The sequence below is a fragment of the Ceratotherium simum genome, chromosome 33, assembly GCF_057802395.1.
Source record: "Ceratotherium simum simum isolate JZ-2026a chromosome 33, ASM5780239v1, whole genome shotgun sequence".
In the NCBI taxonomy this organism is placed as follows: domain Eukaryota; kingdom Metazoa; phylum Chordata; class Mammalia; order Perissodactyla; family Rhinocerotidae; genus Ceratotherium; species Ceratotherium simum.
Genome location: NC_141932.1, coordinates 26,998,816 through 27,019,804, shown reverse-complemented (window position 1 = coordinate 27,019,804; position 20,989 = coordinate 26,998,816). Strand labels below are relative to the sequence as shown.

The window sequence follows — 20,989 nt, the reverse complement described above, 5'->3', positions numbered from 1 at the left end:
CGAGGGTGAAGGGGCGGGGCAGTACTGGGTAAGAGCGCCGATTGGGTGGAAGGCGGATCCTTAAGGCCTTTGAGAGTTCCCATTCGTCTGAGGACGCCTGCGTCAGGCACGTGGGGCGGAAGTGGCTGAGAAGGGAATGGGGGTGTTGAATTTGGATGTTGGAGGGGATACTGGTGGACGGTCAGTTTTGGGGGTGGCGGAGGGTGGAGATAGATGTCCGAGAGGGCTGAGAGGGGGATCCGGGGCAGCTCAGATGGGAGCCTGAGGAAGCTCAGAGTCGGGGATTCTAGAAGACTCAAAGTGGAGGGTTTAAGGGGTTCAGGGAGGGAAGAAGGTTTGCAAGGAGGCAGGCTCGGGGCTAAAGGTCCACGAGTGCTGCAGTGAAGGGGCGCTCGGGAAGGGAAGTCTGAGGGGGCCAGAGCAGGGGGATCCGAGGAGACTGAGAGTGGACGCGTCTGGGGAGACGCAGATTGGTAGCACAAGGGTGCGCAGAATTGGGTCTGAAGGCTTGAGGCTGGTCCATGGGGACCCTGAGTGTTGTTCGAGGGCCCGTCTCATAGTTGCAGGTCTGAAGTTGTCAGGATGGGGTCTCAAATTAAGGTGTTTAAAGGGGCTCTGGGGTGCAGCCCTGGAGGCTGTGTGGAGCTCTTGAGAAACGCTCCCAGTGAGCTCAGAGGGTGTCCTCTGTGAGAGGCTTGAGAGGGCAAATATGTGTGGTTTGATGGGCCCTTGGTGGGTGGGGTTTGGGGGAGTGTTCTGGGTGCTCACTGTCCAGGTAGGAGCCTGGGGCTCACTGGGTGGCTTTGAGATGCTGAGGACTCAGGTTTTAGAAACCAAGTTTCACTAGAGGGCTGAGGTGAGGCCCTGGCCCATGATAGAACAGAAAGTGGGATCATAGCCTGAGGGTGGGAGGCTTGGTGACTTCAGCATGTCCTCCCCCCTCCCCCCACAGGACTGGGTACATGGAGTTGGTGTCGATGGAGGATCAGGACGCCAGGGTCCCAGCCCTGGAGCCATTCAGGGTGGAGCAGGTTGTCAGGACTGGGGGTGCAGAGGGTGAAGGTGGGGACTAGAGGCCGGGAGGTAGAGTTGGAGTAGGCAGGCTGACTCCTGGGTTTGTGGACTGGGACTGCTCCCTCCTTCCAAATTCATTCTTACCCTCAGGGTCCAACCCCACCCTCACTTGGGCACTTCCCACCCCCAAAATGGGCATTGGTCTGTTGACTTCAGGCCCTGGCCTGTCTGGGGACATCCTGAGCCTCGCTTCAGAGGGAGGGGCCATGCTAAGGCCCCTGTGTAGGTCAAAGGGCCATACCTTCAGGGGGATCTCTTTATCCTAGGCACCACCTGTTATCTACTATGTCCCTGACTTCATCTCCAAGGAAGAGGAGGAGTATTTGCTTCGACAGGTGACCCCAGTGGCCTTCTGCTCTGTTTTTCCCCTCCTCCCGGATCCCTCCCCAGCCCCAGGTCCTATGTGAGAGCCCCTAAGGCTACAGTGAAGATCCTGGCAGAAAGGAGAGTGCCCCACAGCACCCCTCCCTCACCTTCCCTATTCCTCTCTCAGGACCTGCTGGGGCCTGTCAGAAAGAACTTTTCCCAGGGGGCTTAGGGGAAACCAAACTGATTCTTAGAAAGAAGGTGGTTATTATGGATCTCATCCTCTCTGTGCTGAGATAGCCCAATCCTGCTATCTTAGAGAAAAGGAAGTTATAAACATAGGCTGAGCTAGCCCAGTTCAGGGCCCTGAGATTTGGGGAATGAAGAATTTGCAGGGTTCAGATTTCTGTGCTGAGATAGCCCAGGCGTCAGAATACTACAGAGGAAGCTCTTCCCTCTGATGAGATAGCTCAGCATAGACCCAGGGTCTTGAGAACAAGGAACCAAGCATAGACCACCTGTGCTGAGATAGCCCAGTCTGTACTCTATTCTTAAGGTTTGGGGAAGGAGGAATTTACAAAGCTCAGAGTCCTTGCACTGGGATGGTCCTTTGTGGCCCCAGAGCCTTAGTTATAGAGCACAGATCTTCCTTGTGCTATCCCAACTAGTCCTGTCTAGTTTGAGTCCCAGGACTAAGTTAGCTACAGAACACAGACCCTTGTGCTGAGATAGCCCATTCCAGCCCCATAACCATGAAGGGAATGAGGAGATTATTAAGTGTAGACTTCTTAGACTTCTTGGAGATTGCCCATTCTAGACACTTGGGATCTTGGCAGTGGGGAATTTTCAAAATACTCTTTGCTGTGCTGAGATAGCCCAGCTTAGCACATTCCCTCCTCCAGGTGATAGGAACAAGCAGGTTCCAGCAGCCAGACTGTGCTGAGATAGCCCAGAAATCAGGGAATTGTAGGGTCCAGACTGTTTGCTGGACTGAAAGAGCCCAGTCCAGCCCAGAGCTGTGAGTAGATTCAGAGCACAGTTGTGTAGCCCTGGTTCCTTTCCTCGACCCCGGTAGACACAGGTGGGCTTTGGGGCCAGAGGCCTCCATGGAGGAGAGGGCAAACAACAAAATCCTGGGAACTCTGTATCCCGAGAACAATCCCGGACAGAGATGAGCCATTTCCACCCCAGGTCAAGACCCGTGTGTTGGCCTGGGTGGGAGAATCAGGGTGGTCCTGAAAAAGGAGTGACCCCCCTCCCTCCCTCCCAGGTCTTCAATGCCCCAAAGCCCAAGTGGACCCAGCTCTCCGGGAGGAAGTTACAGAACTGGGGTAAGTGTCCCTGCCTGGGGACGTGGGTGATTTGGGGATGTGGGCTAGGGCCAGCAGCTCAGGTTGGACAGGCACAAGACATTGGGGGGTCCTTGAGGGTTCAAGAGGTCCCAAGGGCCAGGAAGATTCTGAGGGTCCAGAGAGATTAGGGATTTCCTGATGAGTTGGGGGTGTATCTCAAAGGGTCCAGAGGTATGGAGAAGTCAGGAAACCTGTGAAGGGTCGGGTGGTGGTCTCCAAAGAGTTGGGGGTCCCTGAGGGGGTCAGAGTGCTACCAACCACTGGGATATCCTAATGGGGGCTCCAGGTGCCAGGGCTCCTTGGTTGGGTGCCCTCAGGACCTCATTGCCCCCTCCAGGTGGGCTCCCCCATCCCCGGGGGATGGTTCCTGAGCGGCTGCCCCTGTGGCTCCAGCGCTACGTGGACAAAGTGTCTGATCTCAGCCTTTTTGGGGGTCTCCCAGCCAACCATGTCCTTGTGAACCAGTATCTGCCTGGGGAGGGCATCATGGTAACCACACACCCTCACCCCGACCCCCAGACCCCTGATCCACCATGGGGCAGGGCGTCATGTTGACCCACCTCCACTCTCATTAAGCAGCCATGTACCCCAACCAGGCATTCACCTCCCTGTCCCCAGCTGGGGACTCCTCCTTGAACTCCAGAGGGTGGGGGGTGTGGACTCCTGCCCTGTCCAGCCCTGGTGCCCACTCCCCAGCCCCACGAGGACGGGCCACTGTACTACCCGACCGTCAGCACCATCAGCCTGGGCTCCCACACCATGCTGGATCTCTACGAGCCGCGGCAGCCAAAGGATGATGACCCTGCAGAGCAGGTGGGCCCCGAGACACTGCCCAGCCACTCGTGGGCGTGCTGACATCCCACATCCTCCAAGAGGCCCCATCCCACTGGCCTGATACTCTCCCAAACACCTTCCCCTGTCCCCTCATGGAGCGCACCCACATCCTCCCAGACACCTGACCCATCTGCTTGCAGGGTGCCCTAGAAACATCCACAGACACCCCAATACCCCCACCTGCTGAGTGGATGCCCCGACACCTTACAGATCCCGTGGCCCTACACGTTCAGAGTGCTCCAATAGCCCAAGTCCCCATGCAGGGCTCCCCAGTACACCAGCAGACACTGATATCCTCAGATACCCAACACCATTCACTTGTGGGTGTCCCCGCCATCCTCCCAGACATCCTGACTCTGCCCACTGCACGGGGCACCCCAACACTGACCTCCCTGCCACTGCAATAATGTGATCTGCCATGCAGGACACCCTCAGATTCTCCTTGGCACCTCAACCCATGACTTGCTGCTCAAGGACCCCCCCCCCCAGATACCCTGACTCCCCTGTCTGAGGGTTGCTCTTCACAGCAGCTTCCCTGACCTCTCTCTGAGTGATGCGTTCTGACACCCCAGCGTTCACAGAAACTGCCCTGGATGCCCTGACCCACCTGCTCCTTAGGGCTTCCCTTTTTAGGAAGCACCCTGCCTCCTCCTGGATACTCTGACACCCCTCCTGCTGTGCCCGTGCCCTCAGACATACTGATGTCCCCAGATACGCCCAGATCGCACCCCCCTTCTCTCCTCCCTCTGTCCCTGCACCACCATCACTGACTTCAGCCAAGCCCTCAGCCCAGTTCCACCTAGTTTCCGGGGACCATTGATCCACACGCCTGGACCCCCACCCCCCACCCCGCTTCAGCTCCCTCTCTCAAACCCTGGCCCTGGGACCCCGGGGATTTTTCACTCCAAAGCCTGATCCCCGCAAGCACGCCTGCCCCTCAGCCTTTGCCCCTGGGAACTCGACCCTCGTCCCCTGACCCCCAACGTCTGCTGACCTCTTGCCTACCCCCCGATTTCTGGGGACCCGCTAACTATCGACCTGCCCCGCAGCCCCGGCCCCCGCCCCGGCCGGCCACCTCGCTGCTGCTGGAACCGCGCAGCCTGCTGGTGCTCCGGGGCCCCGCCTACACGCGCCTCCTCCACGGCATCGCAGCCTCCCGCGTAGACGCGCTCGACGCCGCCTCCCTGCCGCCCAACGCGGCCGCCTGCCCGTCGGCGCGGCCCGGAGCCCGCCTGGTGCGCGGCACCCGCGTTTCGCTGACCGTCCGCCGCGTGCCCCGCGTGCTGCGCGCCTGCCTTCTGCTCAGCAAGTGACGCCAGGCCCCGGGACCGGCCGGGATTCCCGGGCTCTCGCCTCCAGACGGCTGCGTCCCTGTGACCTTGGAACCCTGGGGCAGAGGCAGTTCCCCCGGGTTTTATTTTCCCGGTAGTTGTGGGAACCACAGGAAAAGGCCCCATTACAAATAAAACAAAACAAAATCTTTCTTTGGGTTTAGATTTTTCAGGGGTGGGCGGCTAGATGCCTGGGTTTCTGAGGGGGGCAGCATCTGGGACCTTAGATGGATGGTGGGGCCCTGGGGGTCAAATATATGGGTCATTGGGTGGAGCAGAATCCAGGGCTCTTGAGGGTTATGTCCGGACCCCCTTGGGTGGGGTAGGGTGAGCTTGGGAGGTTCAGCTACTGGTCTGCTGGGGAGGAAGGAGTTAAGTGGTGCCGCTGTCACCTGAGCTGGGCCTCAGATCACCTGGCTCCAGGTTCCCCTTGGAAGGAGGTGGAGCTGAGCTGCCCCTGGGCCCCTGGCTGCCTCAGGCCTGGGTGAGTCCTGCTGAGGAGGTCTAGGGGGATACCCCTGGCTAGGAAAAGGGTTTTTACTGGGGATTCTCACTGAGTCTCTGTCCCCAGGCCCCAGCTATGGCCCTGCCCCCACCTCTGGGCCCTAGACCCCCCTCAGAGCCCCTCAGCCACCCCCCTGGAGCCCCTCGGGAACTGAGTATGGTTGGGTGCGCCATCTGCCTGGCATCTGGAGAGGAGAGAATCAGGTAGGGGCTGGGGCTTTTGAAACTTAGGTCCCAAAAGGTTGGGGGCAGTAGCAGGGCCCTCTGAGGGTAGGAGGCACAGTGGCTATGATCACTGGGGGCATGGGGGAGGGAGCCGGGGACAGGGGTTGGGTAGGGTGGATAATGGGTACTGGGCTCACCCAGGGGTCTGTCAATGCCCCCTACCTGCTAGGCCAGAACAGGCCCAGAAACCAGGGCAGGACTCCTTGGACCCTCCTGAGCATTTCCAGTGTGGGCTGAGGGGCACTGAGCCTGCCGCTGGCCCTCCCAGACCGCCAGCACCCTCTTCGCATGAGGAGCCAGCTGGGGGCAAACACTGTGAGGTGAGCTGAAGTGACCCAGGCCCCTGTGGCAGCCCCCACTTCCTCTCTGTCCCCCAGAATCTGGCCTCCACACTCGGGTTGTGGTGATGATTCTGGAAAAGTATTGGGCATCTTTAGGGGGAGGGCCGCTGTAGGAAATGATTCTTGACTAATCACTATAGAAGTATTTCATTATTTTACCAACTGAGAGAGAATTATTTCATCATTGGTTGTGGTGCAGCCCGGTTCCTTGTGGGGGTATCCAACTCCATCACCCTCTCCCTGTCCAGACCCCCAAGCCCCACATGTCAAATTTCCAGGAGCCTTGAAAACCTGGAGCCTTGAAAACCCTGGCTCCACCGGGAAGGCCTCCAGGTGGGAGCAGCCCTGGTGCAGACCCAGAGATGGACTCTGCTGCAGAGAAACATCCAGAAGACTGGAGCCTACAGAAGAGGGGTGGCAATGGGAGTGGGGGCAAGGTCTTAGTTGGCCCACTGGCCCTGACGCAGCCCCCTGTGTTCCTCAGTGCCCCATCTCTGGCCGGGAGGTGTTGGAGGCTGAACAGGAGAGGCTGCACCTTTGCCTGTTGGGGCTGGGCCTCCAGCTTCAGGACCTGGAGCGAGGCCTGGGGTCCTGGGCATCGGCCCAGAGCAGGATGGTCCAGCTGCAGGTGGGTGGTGGGAGGCCAAGATGTGGGAGGGTGGGCAGGGCCTTGGGAGTGCCAGCTTCCTGGCGTAGGAAATGGGTTTATTCTGTGTTCCGGGTGTCTGGATAGGAAAGGGGGGTGTGTGACTCTAGGTCCCAGTTCTCTGGTGCCCCTGGTGTGTGTGTGTGGGCAGTGATGTCCCACCCTGTGTACCCAGGCCCTACAGGCAGACCTGCGTGGGGCAGCTGAGCGTGTGGATGCATTGCTGGTGTTCAGTGAAGGGCTGGCGCAGCAGAGTGAGCCCCAGGCCCGGGCATACCTGGAGCAGGTCCTGAGGGCCCTCGGAGCCCACCGAGACAGCATCTTCCGGCGGCTGTGGCGGCTGCAGGCCCAGCTGGTCAGCTACAGCCTGGTAGGGCCCACCCTGGCAGTCCCCAGCTCAGGTGCCAGTCCCACAACCGCCATGACCTCTGTCCTCTGACCAGGTGTTCGAGGAGGCCAACATACTGGACCAGGACTTGGAGGTCGAGGGGGAATCGGACGGGCCAGGACCTGGTGGGGTCTGGGGGCCCCGGGCACCCAGTAGCCTCCCCACTCCTGCAGAGTTGGAGTGGGACCCAGCAGGGGACATTGGGGGCCTCGGGCCCTGGGGACGAAAGACAGTCTGGACAGCAGGGGCTCCCTGTGAGCTGTGTGGTCACAAGCGCTCCCAGGGCAGGGGACAAGGCCTTGAGGTGAGAGCAGGTGGGGGACACCTCTGTGCGCCTCCTAGCAGGGTCCTTCCCTTTCAAGGAGGTCTTGGTGGCTCTGTCTCTCCCTCTGTCTCTCTCGGGGTCTCTGTCTCTCTTGGTGTCTCAATGTTTTCCTCTCTCTCTCTCTCTCTCTCTCTGTTTTCCTCTGTCTCACTCTTTGTTTTTTTCTCTTCCGCCTGTGTCTACATTTCCTCATTTTCTTACTCTTCCCCCTCACTCACCCCGCTACAGCCGCACTAGCCTCCTGGCTTCTTGAACATTCCAAATTCACTCCCATCTCAAAGCCCCCAGATTCATGCCCAGCTCACCTCTCAAATGTCACCTCTTCAGAGAGGCCTGCTCTGTCCTCCAAACAACATCACCCCTTATCCTCTTGCTTTATTTCCTAACAGCACTTACCACATTTTGACATTATCCATTTATTTATTAATGCATGGTGTCTCTCTTTCCTGCTAGAATAAAGCTCCATGGATGCCAGGACTGTGCCTGTTCCCATGCCCACTGTGTCCCCAGCTCCCAGAACAGTGCCTGGCATGTAATAGACACTCATTAAATATTTGTTGAATGAATAAATAATGTCTCTCCTCTCTTGGTTTCTTTGGCTCTGCCCTCTCTTCCTTTCTGCTCAAGATCTCTCTCTTCCCCTGGAATCTCATCTCTATGACACCCCCCATCCTGGCCCGTCCTCAACCTTGTGTCTCTTTGTCATTGGTTCTCCAAGGACCCCACACTGCTCTGTCCCCACAGGACATGCTCCTGTCAGACCTTAGCCACCGGAAACACTTAGCAGGTCACCGAAGACGCTCGCTGCTCCGGAAGTCTCAGGTGAGCTGGTCTTCGGCTAGGTGTATTGCTCAGGAATCTGGATGGCAAGTGACAGAAAGCCAACCCAGATTGGACTGCACAAAAAAGGGGATGCTATTTTTTCATGTATCTGAAAAGTCCAAGTGCTGCTGAATTCAGGCCCTCAAATGCTGTTGGGGCTTAGTCCCTCCCTCCCTACCTCGGGCTCTACTTCCCCAAGGTGGCTTCTTTCTCAACAAAGTGGCTGTCCCAGCAGCTACACATTCACTTCCCACTGGTTCACTCACCCCAGGGGAAGGAGAGTGCCACAGACCTTCAGGCAGCAAGGTCCCAGGGCTGACTCGCACTTGCCCAGCTTGGGTCACGGCCTATGCTCTGAACCAATCACAGTGGCCAAGCTGTTGGAGGGCTTTGATTGGCCAGATCTGGGTCACATGCCCCATCATGGAAGTGGAGGTGTGGGGTCAGGAGAGTGGGGAGATGTGACACCTGCCCCCCAGCCACCTCCCTCAAATTGAGTCACTGTTACCAGGAAAAGGGGATTGGTTGGAGGGCAGATACAACAGACATCCACTACACTTGGAGGCATTCCAAGTCCATGTGGGGTCCTGGGGATGGAGGGGGTGCTAGGAAAGGAGAAAGAAAGCCCTGTAGGTCTGTAGTGGTAAGGGCAAGTCCACACTGAGTGTCACTTCCATCCATTCTGCTGCTGGCTGCTGTCCACCCTTAGAACAAGAAGAGGCAAGCTTCTCCCCATCTCCAGGATGTGATGCTGGAGGTGGACGCTGGGTGAGATGCCTGGGAGACGGGTCTGGGGGTGTGGGGGACAGGGCTCGTGGTGGCGGCCCACCCATTTGTGTAACACTGCATTGCCCTTCACAGAGCCCCTGCTCCTGCATCCAGGTGGCCCCTGACCTCCCTCCTTCTCCTTCTCCTCTTCCTTCTCCTGGTGGGTGCCACATTGCTCCTGCCCCTGTCAGGGGGGCCCTGCTGGTCTCCCTCCCGACTGGCCAGGACACCTTACGTGGTGCTCAGCTATGTCAATGGTCCCCCCCCAGTCTGAGGATGCAGCCCAGGCATGTGTAATAAATGGTCACTGTCAAAGGATGTGTCTTAGTCCATTCAGGCTGCTAACAAAATACCATAGACTGGGTTGCTTATCAATGATAGAAATTTATGTCTCACAGTTCTGGGGGCTGAGAAGTCCAAGGTCAAGGAGCCGGCAGATTTGGTGTCTGAGGAGGGTCCACTTCCTGGTTCATAGATGGCCGTCTTCTCGCTGTGTCCTCACATGGCAGAAGGGGCAGGGAGCTCTCTGGGGTCTCTTTATAAGGGCACTAACCCCATTTCCACCTCATGACCTAATCACTCCCAAGGCCCCACCTCCTAATCCCATCATACTGGGGGTTAGGATTTCAACATAGGAATTTCAAGCAGACACAGACATCCAGTTTGTAGCAGATGTGTGAGGATACTGGGTGCCCAGGTATCCGGAAACTAGGATACGGTCCTGATACGTCTGGACAGCCACCTCCACAGATCCCTTTGCCTTGAGCACAGGACACAGAACCGAATCAGACCATCTTGGGTTGGGGTCCCTCAGACCCTGAAACAGAGATTCAAGCACAAGTGGTTCATTAGGGAGGCGATCCCAGCTGACTGACGGGGGAACGGGGGAGTGAGCCAGGGAAGGGAGTTATTGAGTTGGTCGCTGCTCTGGGCACCTGGGGTGCCATCCCAATGGGACCTCTGGGAGACTGTGTGGGACACACTCAAAGTTGGTCCACCCAAGGGGTGAGGAAATTGTGGCCTTTCTGTACCAGCTCCCATTTCTCACTGGTTACAGATTGTTCCTGGAGGGGTTGACTCCCCGGCACTTCCGGCCTCTCCTGCTGTAAAGGCCCCGCAGGCAGAGGCACAGGTGCTTGCCACAGGAAGCTGGAGGCGTGTAGGGAAGGATGCAGGTGATGTGGGCCAGCTGCCCCTGACCCGCATCCATACAGGTGCTCTGCTCAAGCATTCTACACGGTGGACTCCCAGGCTGGGCCATCATGGGTGCGGGACTGTGAAAACCACCTTCCCCGAGTCTGACAACACCAAGCTGAATGGCCGGCGCACAGTCCTGGAGTCCAGTCCCCAGCCCCAGGTGTTTAAGCTCATCCTCTCCCCAGAGCTTCAAGTGTCAGGACAAGAGGTGGAGCAGAATCAGACTCATGAGCAGAGGCAGGAGCCCTGTGCTAGGCTCCTGGAAATGCACATAAGACAGATCCCCTCTCCTTAATTCTCACAACCGCCAAATGATGTGTCCCCACTTAACAGAATGGGAAACTGAGGCTCTAGAGGGAAAGTCACTGGCCTGAGGCCACACAGGGAGCTAGTGACTGAAGCCCAATCAAAGCTGATTTAAATAGAAATGGGAATTTATTTTCATTGGTAACTGAAAAGTTTAGGACTTCAGGCACAGGTCGATCCAGGGTCTTAAATGATATCTCCAGTTCTTTCCTCTGGTTTGGCTTCATTCTTATCCTGGTAGTGGCCAGAGTGCCCTCAAAACCTCCAAGCATACATCTCACCAATTTAGCAGCCAACAGGAGAGTCCCTCTTCTTTTAGAGTTCCAACCACAGCCCCACAGCTGGCTCCCCTGGCCAGTGTCACATGCTTCACTGGGGGCTGCAGTCAGCCCTGCCTGAACCACATGTACTAAAAACGGGGGAGGGGTGGGTCGCCAAAGAATATCAGAGAGCTGTTACCAGACAGGGGAATGGACACTCAGCAAGGGGGATTCTGGGAGAGACTCCAGGTTCAGGGAGAAGTCAGGATGCCAGCCTGGGTCTGTCCTGTATCAAATGCCAGGCCAAGGCTCTGTCCCCAACCAAGGAGGCATGGTCTCCCTGGGATCACTGCAAATAGGGCAGGCAGGGTCTTCGCAATATTGACCCAAATGACCAGGAAATGGAACAAGTCTCATTCGTTCGTTCATTCAACACTGACTGTCTGCTATGAGCCAGGTCTGGGACAAAGAGCAGGGCTGTGACAGTGAGCAAGACAGGCTAAAATCCTTGTCCCTGTGGAGCTGACATTCTAGTGGGGGAGACCAACAGCAAATAAAAGACACAGGTAAATATGTAATCGGTCAGATGGTGCTAAGTGCTAAGGAGCAAAAGTGGGCAAAGGGAAGGGGGTATGATTTAATTAGGGTGGTTGTGGAAGGCATCAGGGAGGCGATTACATCATCATGTTGTAATTATGTCATTATAGCAAATTGTAGTGAGGAAAGCAGCCATGGGGACTCCAAGAGTAGTGAAATATAACGTGAATGAAAATATAATTTTAAATTTCCTAGTAGTTCTAGTAAAACAATAGAAACAGGTGAAATTAATTTTAATACTTTAATTTATATGCTCTTTAACTTGATATATCCAACACATTATCACTTCAATATGTAATCAATATAAAAATAATGAGGTATTTTACAATCCTTTTTTCTTACGAAGTCTTTGAAATCTGGTATTTTATACTTTATAGCACATCTCAGTTCAGATGCTTAATTTTCAACAGATAAAATGAAATGTAGTCCTACCAAAACAATAAAGTTGTGTTTAATGGAAAAAATATTTTACACTGCTTCAGTTTTAACATTTAAATTACTTAAAAATTTATAAAATTAAAAAACATCCCTCATTTCAAATGCTCAAGTCACAGATAACTCCCAGGTACCATACCAGACAGTGCAGACCTGGAGGAAGAGCATTCCAGGTTGAGGGAACAGCAAGTGCAAAGGCCCTGAGGTAGGAGTGTGCCTGGCATGTGGGAAGGCCAGTGTGGCTGGAGCGTGAGTGGTGGAGGGGGAGAGTGGGAGGTGAGGTGAGAGAGGCGATGGGGCCAGATCAGGTGAGACCTTGTGGACCACAGTGAGGACTTCTAGTCTGAGTGAGATGGGCATCATTGGAGTTTGTTTTGGTTTTTCAACTTTCATTCTGTACTTTTTGAACTTGTATAAAAGGAGAAGGAACAGCATTACCAGTCCTCGTGGACTCATCCCAGCTCCAATCATTATCAACTCGGACCAATCCCATTTAATCCTCCCAGGCGGGCGCCTGGCTCCCCGAGGAGCGCGAGAGATGAAAACTGAGGCTGAGAGAGATGAACAAGGTGCGGAGGCCCCAAGGTGGGTACTAACTGGGGTCAAAGCTGAAGTAGAAGCCACAAGCACAAACCATACAGCCTGTGCTCTGGGGCACTCCAGGCCCCAGTGGGGCCCCTGCATGTCTCCCCTTGTTCCCCTCCAGGTCTCTGCCCACACTGGTCCTCCTGCTTAGAAGCCTATCCCTACCTTCTGGCAAATGATATTTCTTCAAATGTCACCCCCACTTTATAACTACTTGGGTACCTGCCTCCAGCTCTGGGTTTAGGGCAGAGTCATGCTCCTCTTCTGTCCATCCTCCCTTTGGTCTGAGGGCTGGACTCCTTTCCTAAGGACCTCCTTCTCCTCCTCCCAAACTGCATCTGCTAAGAATTCATCTGCTTTCCACTGGTTTAACTGACACGGGTGCAAACACAAGTCAGGGTTGCGAAATGTAATATCCCAGAGAATGTCTAGGGCAGACCCACACGGGGACATGGGACGGGGTATGCCTGTAGCCTGCGGGTCCACCGCTCCTCCCCCACCCCTGCGCCTTGCTGGCAAAAATCCCAGCTTGTAGCTGAGGCCAGACTCCTCAACGAGGCTTGAGGTCCCCACTACTGCCTCAAGGGTTACCAGCCAGGCCTCCTCATTTCCTATCCTGCCTCACTACTCTCCATTAAGGAGTCAATGGGGGTTTCTTTGGGATCAAACCAGGGTGGGTGCCATGGATTTGCGCAGGAGAGAGAACTATGCTGCTTCAACCAGTCCGCCAGTCTAGACAGCTACCTACACCTATCCCTCCCAGAGGGTCACTTCTTGGTTTGTGGGGCCTCTTCAAAAATCCCCAAACACATAAAATCTTTAAGACTACCAACAGGGAAGTCAGCACATCCCAAATTTTATTCCCTTTGTTCAACAGTCCTGAGGTTGCGGGGGCACAGGCGTCAGAGTTCCCCCTCAGAACCATCAAGTAGAGGTCTTGAGGGGTCTTGAGTTGATCAGCTAGGGCCAGAGACTCCCTAGCCCCTTCCTCATCGGTCCTAGTTTGTCACAATTAATGGGGGAAAAGTTTTCCAAAAGGGGATTCGGGGCTTCTCACCGTCCATCAGGGCATCTTCCCAAATTCCTCAGCAAAAAGTCTGCTTTTCTTAGAGTTAAATACAGGAGAGGGGAGTTGAGGAGCCAGGGGTCCAGAGAAGGGTGTCTCAGTCTTTGTCCAACGGGGGGCGTCCCGGCTCCCCATGCCTTCGAGTCAGCAGCTCTCAGCTTGACACAGTCCAGCAGGCTGGCGACCCAGGCCGCCCCAAGCCCTCATGGGAGAGTCCGACATGTTACCATGGGTTGGGCAAGGTAGGGCGTCTCTCACCATCCATCATGGAGGTCTGTAGGACTCACATTGCCGGGAGGGCTCTCCGATTCCCTCAATCCATCGAGCTAGTCTCTCAAGACCTCTCGCCTTTCATCAGGCGGGCTCCCTGGTCCCCCCACGCAGTTAGGCTGGCCCCCCGTCTTCCCTGCACCATCGAGTGAGCTCTTCTGCCTGTCACCGTCCATCGCGCGAGGTCTCTGGTGACCCCATGCCGTCGGGCGGGCTTCTCGGGCCGTCACCATCTTCAGGCGGGGTCCCCGGGGCCCCCGCGCCGCGGGGCTCCTCGGTCGGGCCCCGCGGGCGCACGAAGGCACCCAGGGCCGTGGCGTGGCCGGAGCGCAGCAGCTGGAGCTGGCGCCGCCCGCGGCGGTACAGGTACTCGATGCGCAGGACGTCGGAGCGCGGCAGGCAGGCGTGCTGCCGGAACTCGGCCCGCACCCGCGCCTCGGCGCCCGGCTTCCCGCGCCCGGCGCGCAGCAGCTCGCGGTACAGGCTCAGGACCTGCCTCTGCAGCCGGCTGGGCCGGCTCATGGTGCCGGCGGGGCCGCGGTCGCACGCAGCGCAGGCCCCACCAACCGCGGCGCGGCCGCCCGGCGCCAGACGCCAGCAGCCAGGCAGCAGGCACTTCCGCCCCGCGCGCCCCCGCCTCCGCCTCCCGCCTCCCGCCTCCCGCCTCCGGCTATCCGGCGCCCTCGCGTCCCATTGGCTGTCGCTGCAGTTACGTCACAGTCAGGGCGGAGCTGTCGGTGGCCTGGCCCGCTCGCAGGGAACCGGCGTCCTTGAGGGGACAGCAGTTCTGGGAACCCGGAGGAGGATGAGGCTAGGCTCTTGGACTCTTAGGTTTTGGGTCGGAAGCCCCGACCTAACTCCTGGGTCCTGGGAGAGCGGGAGCTAGAGGTTGGGATCCTTGTGTCCCCCACGGCGCGGCGGCACTGGGAGAGAGAAGACAGGCACAAGCATGACTGTGTCATCGGTTATTTATGACAACAATCGGGGGAAGCTCCGTGCCTTCCCACCTCCAGAGCAGGCGTGTGTCGGGGGTCCCAGCCCTGGGGACGCGCAGAGGGACGGGGTCACGCGGGGAAGTGTTGGTCCCGGCCGGCAGGACCAGCTTCTGCGGCTGCGGGAAGACAAGCAGCGAGAGGGTGTGGGCTCCAAGCCCCCAAAAGGCAGCCTGTTGGGAGGCAGTTGGGCTGGTCGCTCCCTCTGCCGATGTGAGTTGGGTCTTGGGGCAGGAGAGGGAGGGTCCTCACCAGCTGTGGAAGCCCCGAGTCCGGCACGCCTGGAACACGTCCACTAGGCTGGCACCCCGGAGTCCTCCTGGGAGGAGGTCGTCGACCGCAGTTCCGTTGTAGTCCCCGCAGGCTGCCCGGAGGCGTTCTCTTAGCGTAGAGAAGGCCCGCAAGGACATGGCCCCCTGGGGCCCTCCCAGCGCCCGGGGAGTGGGAGATCGCTCGACGATAACCTGAGAGCCCTCCGCCCAGGTGTGCGACCACGCCCCCGCACACCTGGGACCGGAGCCGCGCTGGGCGTCCATTCACCTGCAGAGAGGGGAGGCGGGTCAGGGGCGGGGATTAGGGCCGGAGACCCGGAGTCAAGGGGGCTTCGGGAAGCACTGAATCCTTCGGGTGTCTATCAGAAATACATATCTAGGTCTTTGCTAGAGGAATAAGGTCTGCAATTTGCTTTAAAATCCTCCAGCACCAACAAAACAAAAAGAGTGGGAGGAAAAGATGAAAGCAAGAATAGCAAAACATTTGTAACTGTAATGGGGTTTCATAACACTATTCTCTGTTCTTTTGTGATGCTTGAAAATCTCCATAATAAACACTTTCCTAAAAGGGAGCTTTAGAGAAGAAAAGGCCTTTGCAATGTGTCTCATCTCTCACCTGTGTCTTCATAACCTAATAACTGTTCACTGTGCGTGTCCTCTGTGCCAGGCGCTATTCCAACTGCTTGAATATTTTACTATTTATTTCATAAGATGATGTGTGACAGAGTATATTAATAAAATATGCAAAATAATATGATGCAATTGCTATTTTAATATATTGTCACCTAATTTATATTTTATGTAATACATTTATTTTAAAATAGTGAATATTTCAAATAGCTTATTAAATATTTATTTTAATATTTTCAATGATATTAAATCCCACCAACACTCTGACCGGTAGACCTGCAGTCCTATAAGCCTCTTGCCTCTTACTGATTAGGAAACGAGCCCCGGAGAAGTAACAGAGCTTGCCCAGGTTCACGGAGCCGGTGAGTGGCAGAGCCAGGTTTTGATTCCCCATAGGGGGCTGGTTTCGTGACCTGTGTTCTTAACCACTCTGCTCTATACACTGCCTCTCCAGTAAGAATATAAAAGCGGCTGCTAGAGCAATCACAGCTCATATTTACCGAGCACTTAGTGTACACCAGCACTTTACATGTACGCTCACAGCTGCCCTAGAAGGTGGGTACAATTCTTATCACCACTTTTTGTGGATGGGCAAACTGAGGCTGAGTCATGTGCCCAAAGTTACACTAGAAGTTTAAGAGACACAGTCCGGGTCTCCTGACCCCTTGACCAAAGGCTCTGGCTCAGCTTCCCTGCCAGGTTATGGCAGATGCCCCAGCTGTTCTCTTGCGGGCCCATCTTCCCGCTCCTACAACTAGCCTCCCCCTCACAGCTGTATTCTATGTCTCAGCATGGGACTTCAGGCTTGTTTTCCCCTTACTGAGAAACACTATCCATTTTGCCCACCCAGATTCCAGTTCTCCTGCTCCTCTCCTGCTTCCAGCCTCCTTGTGGAGCCAGGTGCCCCCCGCCCTGACCTTTCTCTCTGCTGGATTTTCAACCTCTCCTTGTCTGTTTTCTTCCCATCAGCACTTAAACATCCCTGAGTTTCTCCCATCTCAAAATCATCATCATAATAAATCAGTCTAAGATAGCCTGGCCCTCTGCCTCTTCCTGGCTCATCTCTATTCTCCTCTTGCATGGACAGCTTGTCAAGAGAGGTGTCTCTGTCTGCTGTCTCCACTTAAGCCTCATTCCTCAACCCTGCAGTCCAGGAGCTGCCCTCCTGCTGTGATTTCGTAAGTCACCAATACCCTCCTTGGCCCTAAGTCCACCACATTTAGTGAGCTATTTTATACTCATTAGTTGATTTTCACCACAGTCTGCAAATGTAGTCCCTCCCTTTTCCTGGCCTTATTCTGCAACACTCCTCCCTGCTCTCTTCCCCAGCCTAACTTCAGGTCTCAGCTCATTTGTCACCTCCTTCAGAAAGCCTTCCCCGACCCCCTAAACTGGGCGCACCTCCTCTGGGCTCCCACAGCCTACCTGTGCCTCCCCACCCCAGCCCTGATCACTCTGGCCTGTGCTTCCCCTATTACAGCTCTGATCACTCAGTCAGCAGTTCCCAGGAGTCCAGTAGGTCTTGGGTCAAGCTGGAGTCAGTGGATCCTGAGAAGTCCAGGGTGAAGTTTATGTAGGGTCTAGAGGGTCATGGGAGATCAGGGCAAGGGCAGTTAGCCAATGGAGGTCACTGTGAAATCAGAGGGCAATGGGGAAACAGTTCTATGTTAAAAGGCTACTGAAGGCCAGTGAGGGGTCCGTAGGTCCCAGGGATCAGGCCAGGTTATACATGGGTCTTGGCTGGAATTGAGGAAGTCCTTTACCCATATTTCTCGCTTGGATCCCACAGGCGCACAGCCATCCCTGAAGCTGACGATCACCTGTGGTTGGGGGGCGTGCAGCCAGGACAGGGTGGGAACTCAGCAATGACATGGAACCAGTCAGGATCTTGGGGCCTGGAACCCACCAATGTGGCTAGCTCATAGGCACAGGGCTTAACAGGCCTGGATGCAAGCCCACTGAAGCCATCAAAGGTGGTGAAAAGACCCCTGAGCACTAGGCGACATGTGGCACTCTCCCCAGCCTCACAACATTGCACACTCCCATCCAGGATGCAGCCTGTGTCCTGTGGGTCGGAAAAAGGCTGGCACTGGAGGCAGAGGCCACGCAAGCACATACAGCGTTCCTGGCAGCCAGGCAGGACCAGCACCTCCCCAACCTGCAGAGACAGACAGATAGACTCAAAATCGGATCCAAAAGGCCATTACGAACATCAACAAACAAGGAAGCATATGTGTAACACATATCACAAAGGACTAATTTCCCTAATATATAAAGAGTTCCTAGAAATAAAAAAGACCAACAGCCCAATATAAAAAAATGGGCAGGGGCCAGCCCGATGGCATAGGGTTAAGTTCATGTGCATCGCTTCGGTGGCCCAGAGTTCACGGGTTTGGATCCTGGGCACAGACCTACACACTGTTCATCAAGCCATGCTGTGGTGGTGTCCCACATATAAAATAGAGGAGGATAGGCTCAGATGTTAGCTCAGGGACAATCTTCCTCAAGCAAAAAGAGGAAGATTGGCAATAGATGTTAGCTCAGGACCAATCTTCCTCACCAAAAAAAATAAAAAAGGCAAAGTCTATTCAGAAAGTTAATAAAAAAGGAAATACAAATGTTTCTTAGGCATTTGAAAAGATGCTCAACTTCCTAATAAGACAAATACAAATTAAAAATCCATTGAGATATTTTTTCCCTATGAGATGGGCAAAAATTTAAAAATTTGATACGTTTCTCCAGTTGTCCCCTGAATATCTTCTATAACTGTTCTTTTCAAACCAGGACGCAATCAAGCTTTGTGCACTGCATTTGACTGTTGTGTTTCTTAGCCTCTTTTCATCTAGGACAATCCCTCTGCTTTTCAGAATTCCTTTTTTTTTTTTTTTGTGAGGAAGATCAGCCCTGAGCTAACATCTGTGCTAATCCTCCTCTTTTTGCTGAGGAAGACCGGCTCTGAGCTAACATCTATTGCCAATCCTCTTTTTTTTTTCCCCCAAAGCCCTGGTAGATAGTTGTATGTCATTGTTGGACATCCTTCTAGCTGCTGTATGTGGGATGTGGCCTCAGCATGGCCAGAGAAGTGGTGCGTTGGTGCGCGCCCGGGATCTGAACCCAGGCCGCCAGTAGCGATGCACGTGCACTTAACCGCTAAGCCACGGGGCTGGCCCTCTGCTTTTCATTGGTGTGTGAAAAGCCCTAAAAGCTCTCTGAAGATTCTGATGTGTGGCTAGCATTGTCAACACTGGCATGGAGTGGACATGCAGTGACAGATGTATCTGCTCTTCTGCCTTGTTCCCCACATTGTGGGCATCTCTTCATTCCCAGGGTCACTCTGGGGTTTATTTACTATTTATTTGCTGAAGAAGATTCGCCCTGAGCTAACATCTGTGCCAATCTTCCTCTATTTTGTATGTGGGTCGCCACCTCAGCATGGCTGTCGAGTGGTGTAGATGCGTGCCCAAGAACCAAACCTGCGAACCTGGGCCGCCAAAGCGGAGTGAGCCAAACTTAACCACTAGGCCACAGGGCCCGCCCTTCTGGGGTTTAAACATCCATGTTTTTTCCTATCCAGTGGCCCCTAATCTCCAACTATGTCAACCATCCTGGGGGGTCTCTCTTTACCTCCTAATGGACTCAAGGAGCTGCAAAACCTTGAAGGGAACACTGCCTGCCCAGGGTCCATCCTGGGTAACAGCCTCCCAGGTTCTTTGGGGAACTAGCCCCACTTTCAGTCTACCAGTGATTTATCTACCCTCTGGCTCCAGCTCTGGGCACATGCCCCAGGCCTGGCCAAGCAGAGACAAATCAGAGAGTACCCCATTCCTTGGCCTCTGTGATCAGTTTAGGGATGGACAAATGACCTACACTGGACAATAAGAGATGCCCTGGGACTTCTGCTGGAACTGTTGAGAGAGAAGTGCCGTCTCCCCATGGAGGTTGCTAAACCGTGCCTCATAAACCTGGAGCAGTATGAGACCACCGCTGCCCTGCAAAGAGAGAAGTGGTTTGAGAATGAGGCTATGGTTGTCTTCAAATATCCATTCTCCATTTCTTCCCTAGAATTACAATTTTTAGCTGCACACATGGCCACCCAGCTAAAGATACATCTTCCAGCCTCCTTTGCAGCCAGATGGGGTCCTTCCATGAAGTTCTGGCCAATAAGAAGTGAACAGAAGCGATATGTGCCACTTCTGGGTTGTGCCCTTGAAGGGAGGAAGGCTGACCTCCTTGTCCCCTCTTTTTTCCCTTCCAACCTGCTTGAATGTAGATGTGGTGGGGAACAGATGAGGGCAATACCACAGGGGAGGCAGAGCCACATGATAGAAGGAGCCCATATCCCTGACTTGGAGGAACCAGACTGGTTACACTTGGACTGTTCATGAGAGAGAAGCAAGCTTCTATCAAGTTGTCAGGTTTAAGCCACTATAATTTTAAGCCTCTGTTATAACATGTGGACCTACAGCCTACTTAATATAGAAGCTAACACAGAAAAAGGAAAAGGCAGGGAGGAAAGATCGAAACTTGAGTCCTAATGACATCATTTGAGTCCCTGAATCCAGCCATGCCTGAAGGCCTCAACTTTACACCAATAAAATTAGATGTATTTCCCATTGTATTTAAGATAGTTGGCATCATTTTCTGTCAGTTACAACTGAAAAAGCTGACCGATATGATGTGGTTCAGCAAACATCTTATGACAGGTATGGGAGACTCTGCATCTACCCGCCCAGGCCTGGGGACCTCTCTTACAGGGTGTAGCGTCCATTGTGGAAGCAGCCACAGTGGTCCTGGGACACACACTCTGTGCCATCAAAGATGAGGCCAGGGTCACACTCACAGCCCTCATTGGGTGGAACAGCGAGCAGGGCTGGTAGGCAGGACACAGCCCCCCACAGGTCGGTGTACAGATGCTGTAGTGGCTTCGGGGCGGACAAGTCAGGGCTGCAGGCGGATGGCAAAGGCGAATGCTTGTGATTCAAGTTTCCCTTTCCGATCCTTTTACCCCCTTCCCCAGTCAGGCTAGCTTCCCACTGATAATTTCTAACCTCTCCACCTTTGGAATTACAGTTCCCCTTCCTTTGGATGCCCTTCCCACACACTCTCTTCAGCCAGTTCCATCCATGTCAGGACTTCTCTGATCCCAATCAGGAGAGGGGGTGCTTGCTGCCAGCCCACAACCTGCCCCAGATGCATTCCAGACCCAGCCAGAGCTCTCCTGGCAAAGCCGGGGGCCCCTCCAGGGCATCCCAGGGATCCCAGCCTCCCGACAGGCTGCAGTATAAGCTGTGAGGGCATCACGGAGGCCAAGGTGTTGGCCATGGGTGCGACATACTTCCTGCAGGCATATCTGAGGAAAGGCTTGGGGCTGATATGGCCCAGGCAGCGGCCAAAGGGACCATCTGGCGCCTGTAGGACTCCACACAGTTGGGAGCCTTGAAGATCTGGGCAAGTTGCATGGGG

At 54.9% G+C, this 20,989-nt stretch overlaps 3 protein-coding genes across 9 annotated transcripts; 2 read left to right on the top strand and 1 right to left on the bottom strand.

Moving 5' to 3' along the window:
* Positions 1 to 102: 102 nt before the first annotated feature.
* On the top strand, positions 103 to 5,049 carry ALKBH6 (alkB homolog 6, nucleotide demethylase). 3 transcript variants are annotated; one of them, XM_004439760.3, is made up of 7 exons: positions 103 to 180; positions 953 to 1,031; positions 1,341 to 1,409; positions 2,651 to 2,711; positions 3,070 to 3,221; positions 3,429 to 3,545; positions 4,616 to 5,049. In XM_004439760.3, the coding sequence occupies exons 1-7, from the start codon at positions 137 to 139 to the stop codon at positions 4,877 to 4,879; spliced, it is 786 nt and encodes a 261-aa protein (XP_004439817.1). In that variant the 5' UTR covers positions 103 to 136; the 3' UTR covers positions 4,880 to 5,049. The 3 variants fall into 3 exon arrangements, with proteins under 3 accessions (XP_004439817.1, XP_014650327.1, XP_087278360.1); XM_014794841.2 differs by lacking the exon at positions 3,429 to 3,545; XM_087422234.1 differs by lacking the exons at positions 3,070 to 3,221; positions 3,429 to 3,545.
* Positions 5,050 to 5,125: 76 nt separating this feature from the next.
* SYNE4 (spectrin repeat containing nuclear envelope family member 4) lies at positions 5,126 to 9,234 on the top strand. 5 transcript variants are annotated; one of them, XM_014794835.2, is made up of 8 exons: positions 5,126 to 5,605; positions 5,796 to 5,946; positions 6,452 to 6,595; positions 6,789 to 6,968; positions 7,057 to 7,305; positions 8,071 to 8,148; positions 8,858 to 8,916; positions 9,010 to 9,234. In XM_014794835.2, exons 1-8 carry the CDS (start codon positions 5,478 to 5,480, stop codon positions 9,188 to 9,190), a joined length of 1,170 nt encoding a protein of 389 aa, XP_014650321.1. In that variant the 5' UTR covers positions 5,126 to 5,477; the 3' UTR covers positions 9,191 to 9,234. The 5 variants fall into 5 exon arrangements, with proteins under 5 accessions (XP_014650321.1, XP_087278344.1, XP_087278342.1 ...); XM_087422218.1 differs by having other exon boundaries at positions 6,789 to 6,983; positions 8,858 to 8,905; XM_087422216.1 differs by having other exon boundaries at positions 6,789 to 6,983.
* Positions 9,235 to 11,503: 2,269 nt separating this feature from the next.
* On the bottom strand, positions 11,504 to 14,205 carry SDHAF1 (succinate dehydrogenase complex assembly factor 1). The gene has a single exon (XM_087422249.1). It carries the CDS (start codon positions 14,152 to 14,154, stop codon positions 13,798 to 13,800), a length of 357 nt encoding a protein of 118 aa, XP_087278375.1. The 5' UTR covers positions 14,155 to 14,205; the 3' UTR covers positions 11,504 to 13,797.
* Positions 14,206 to 20,989: the final 6,784 nt, after the last annotated feature.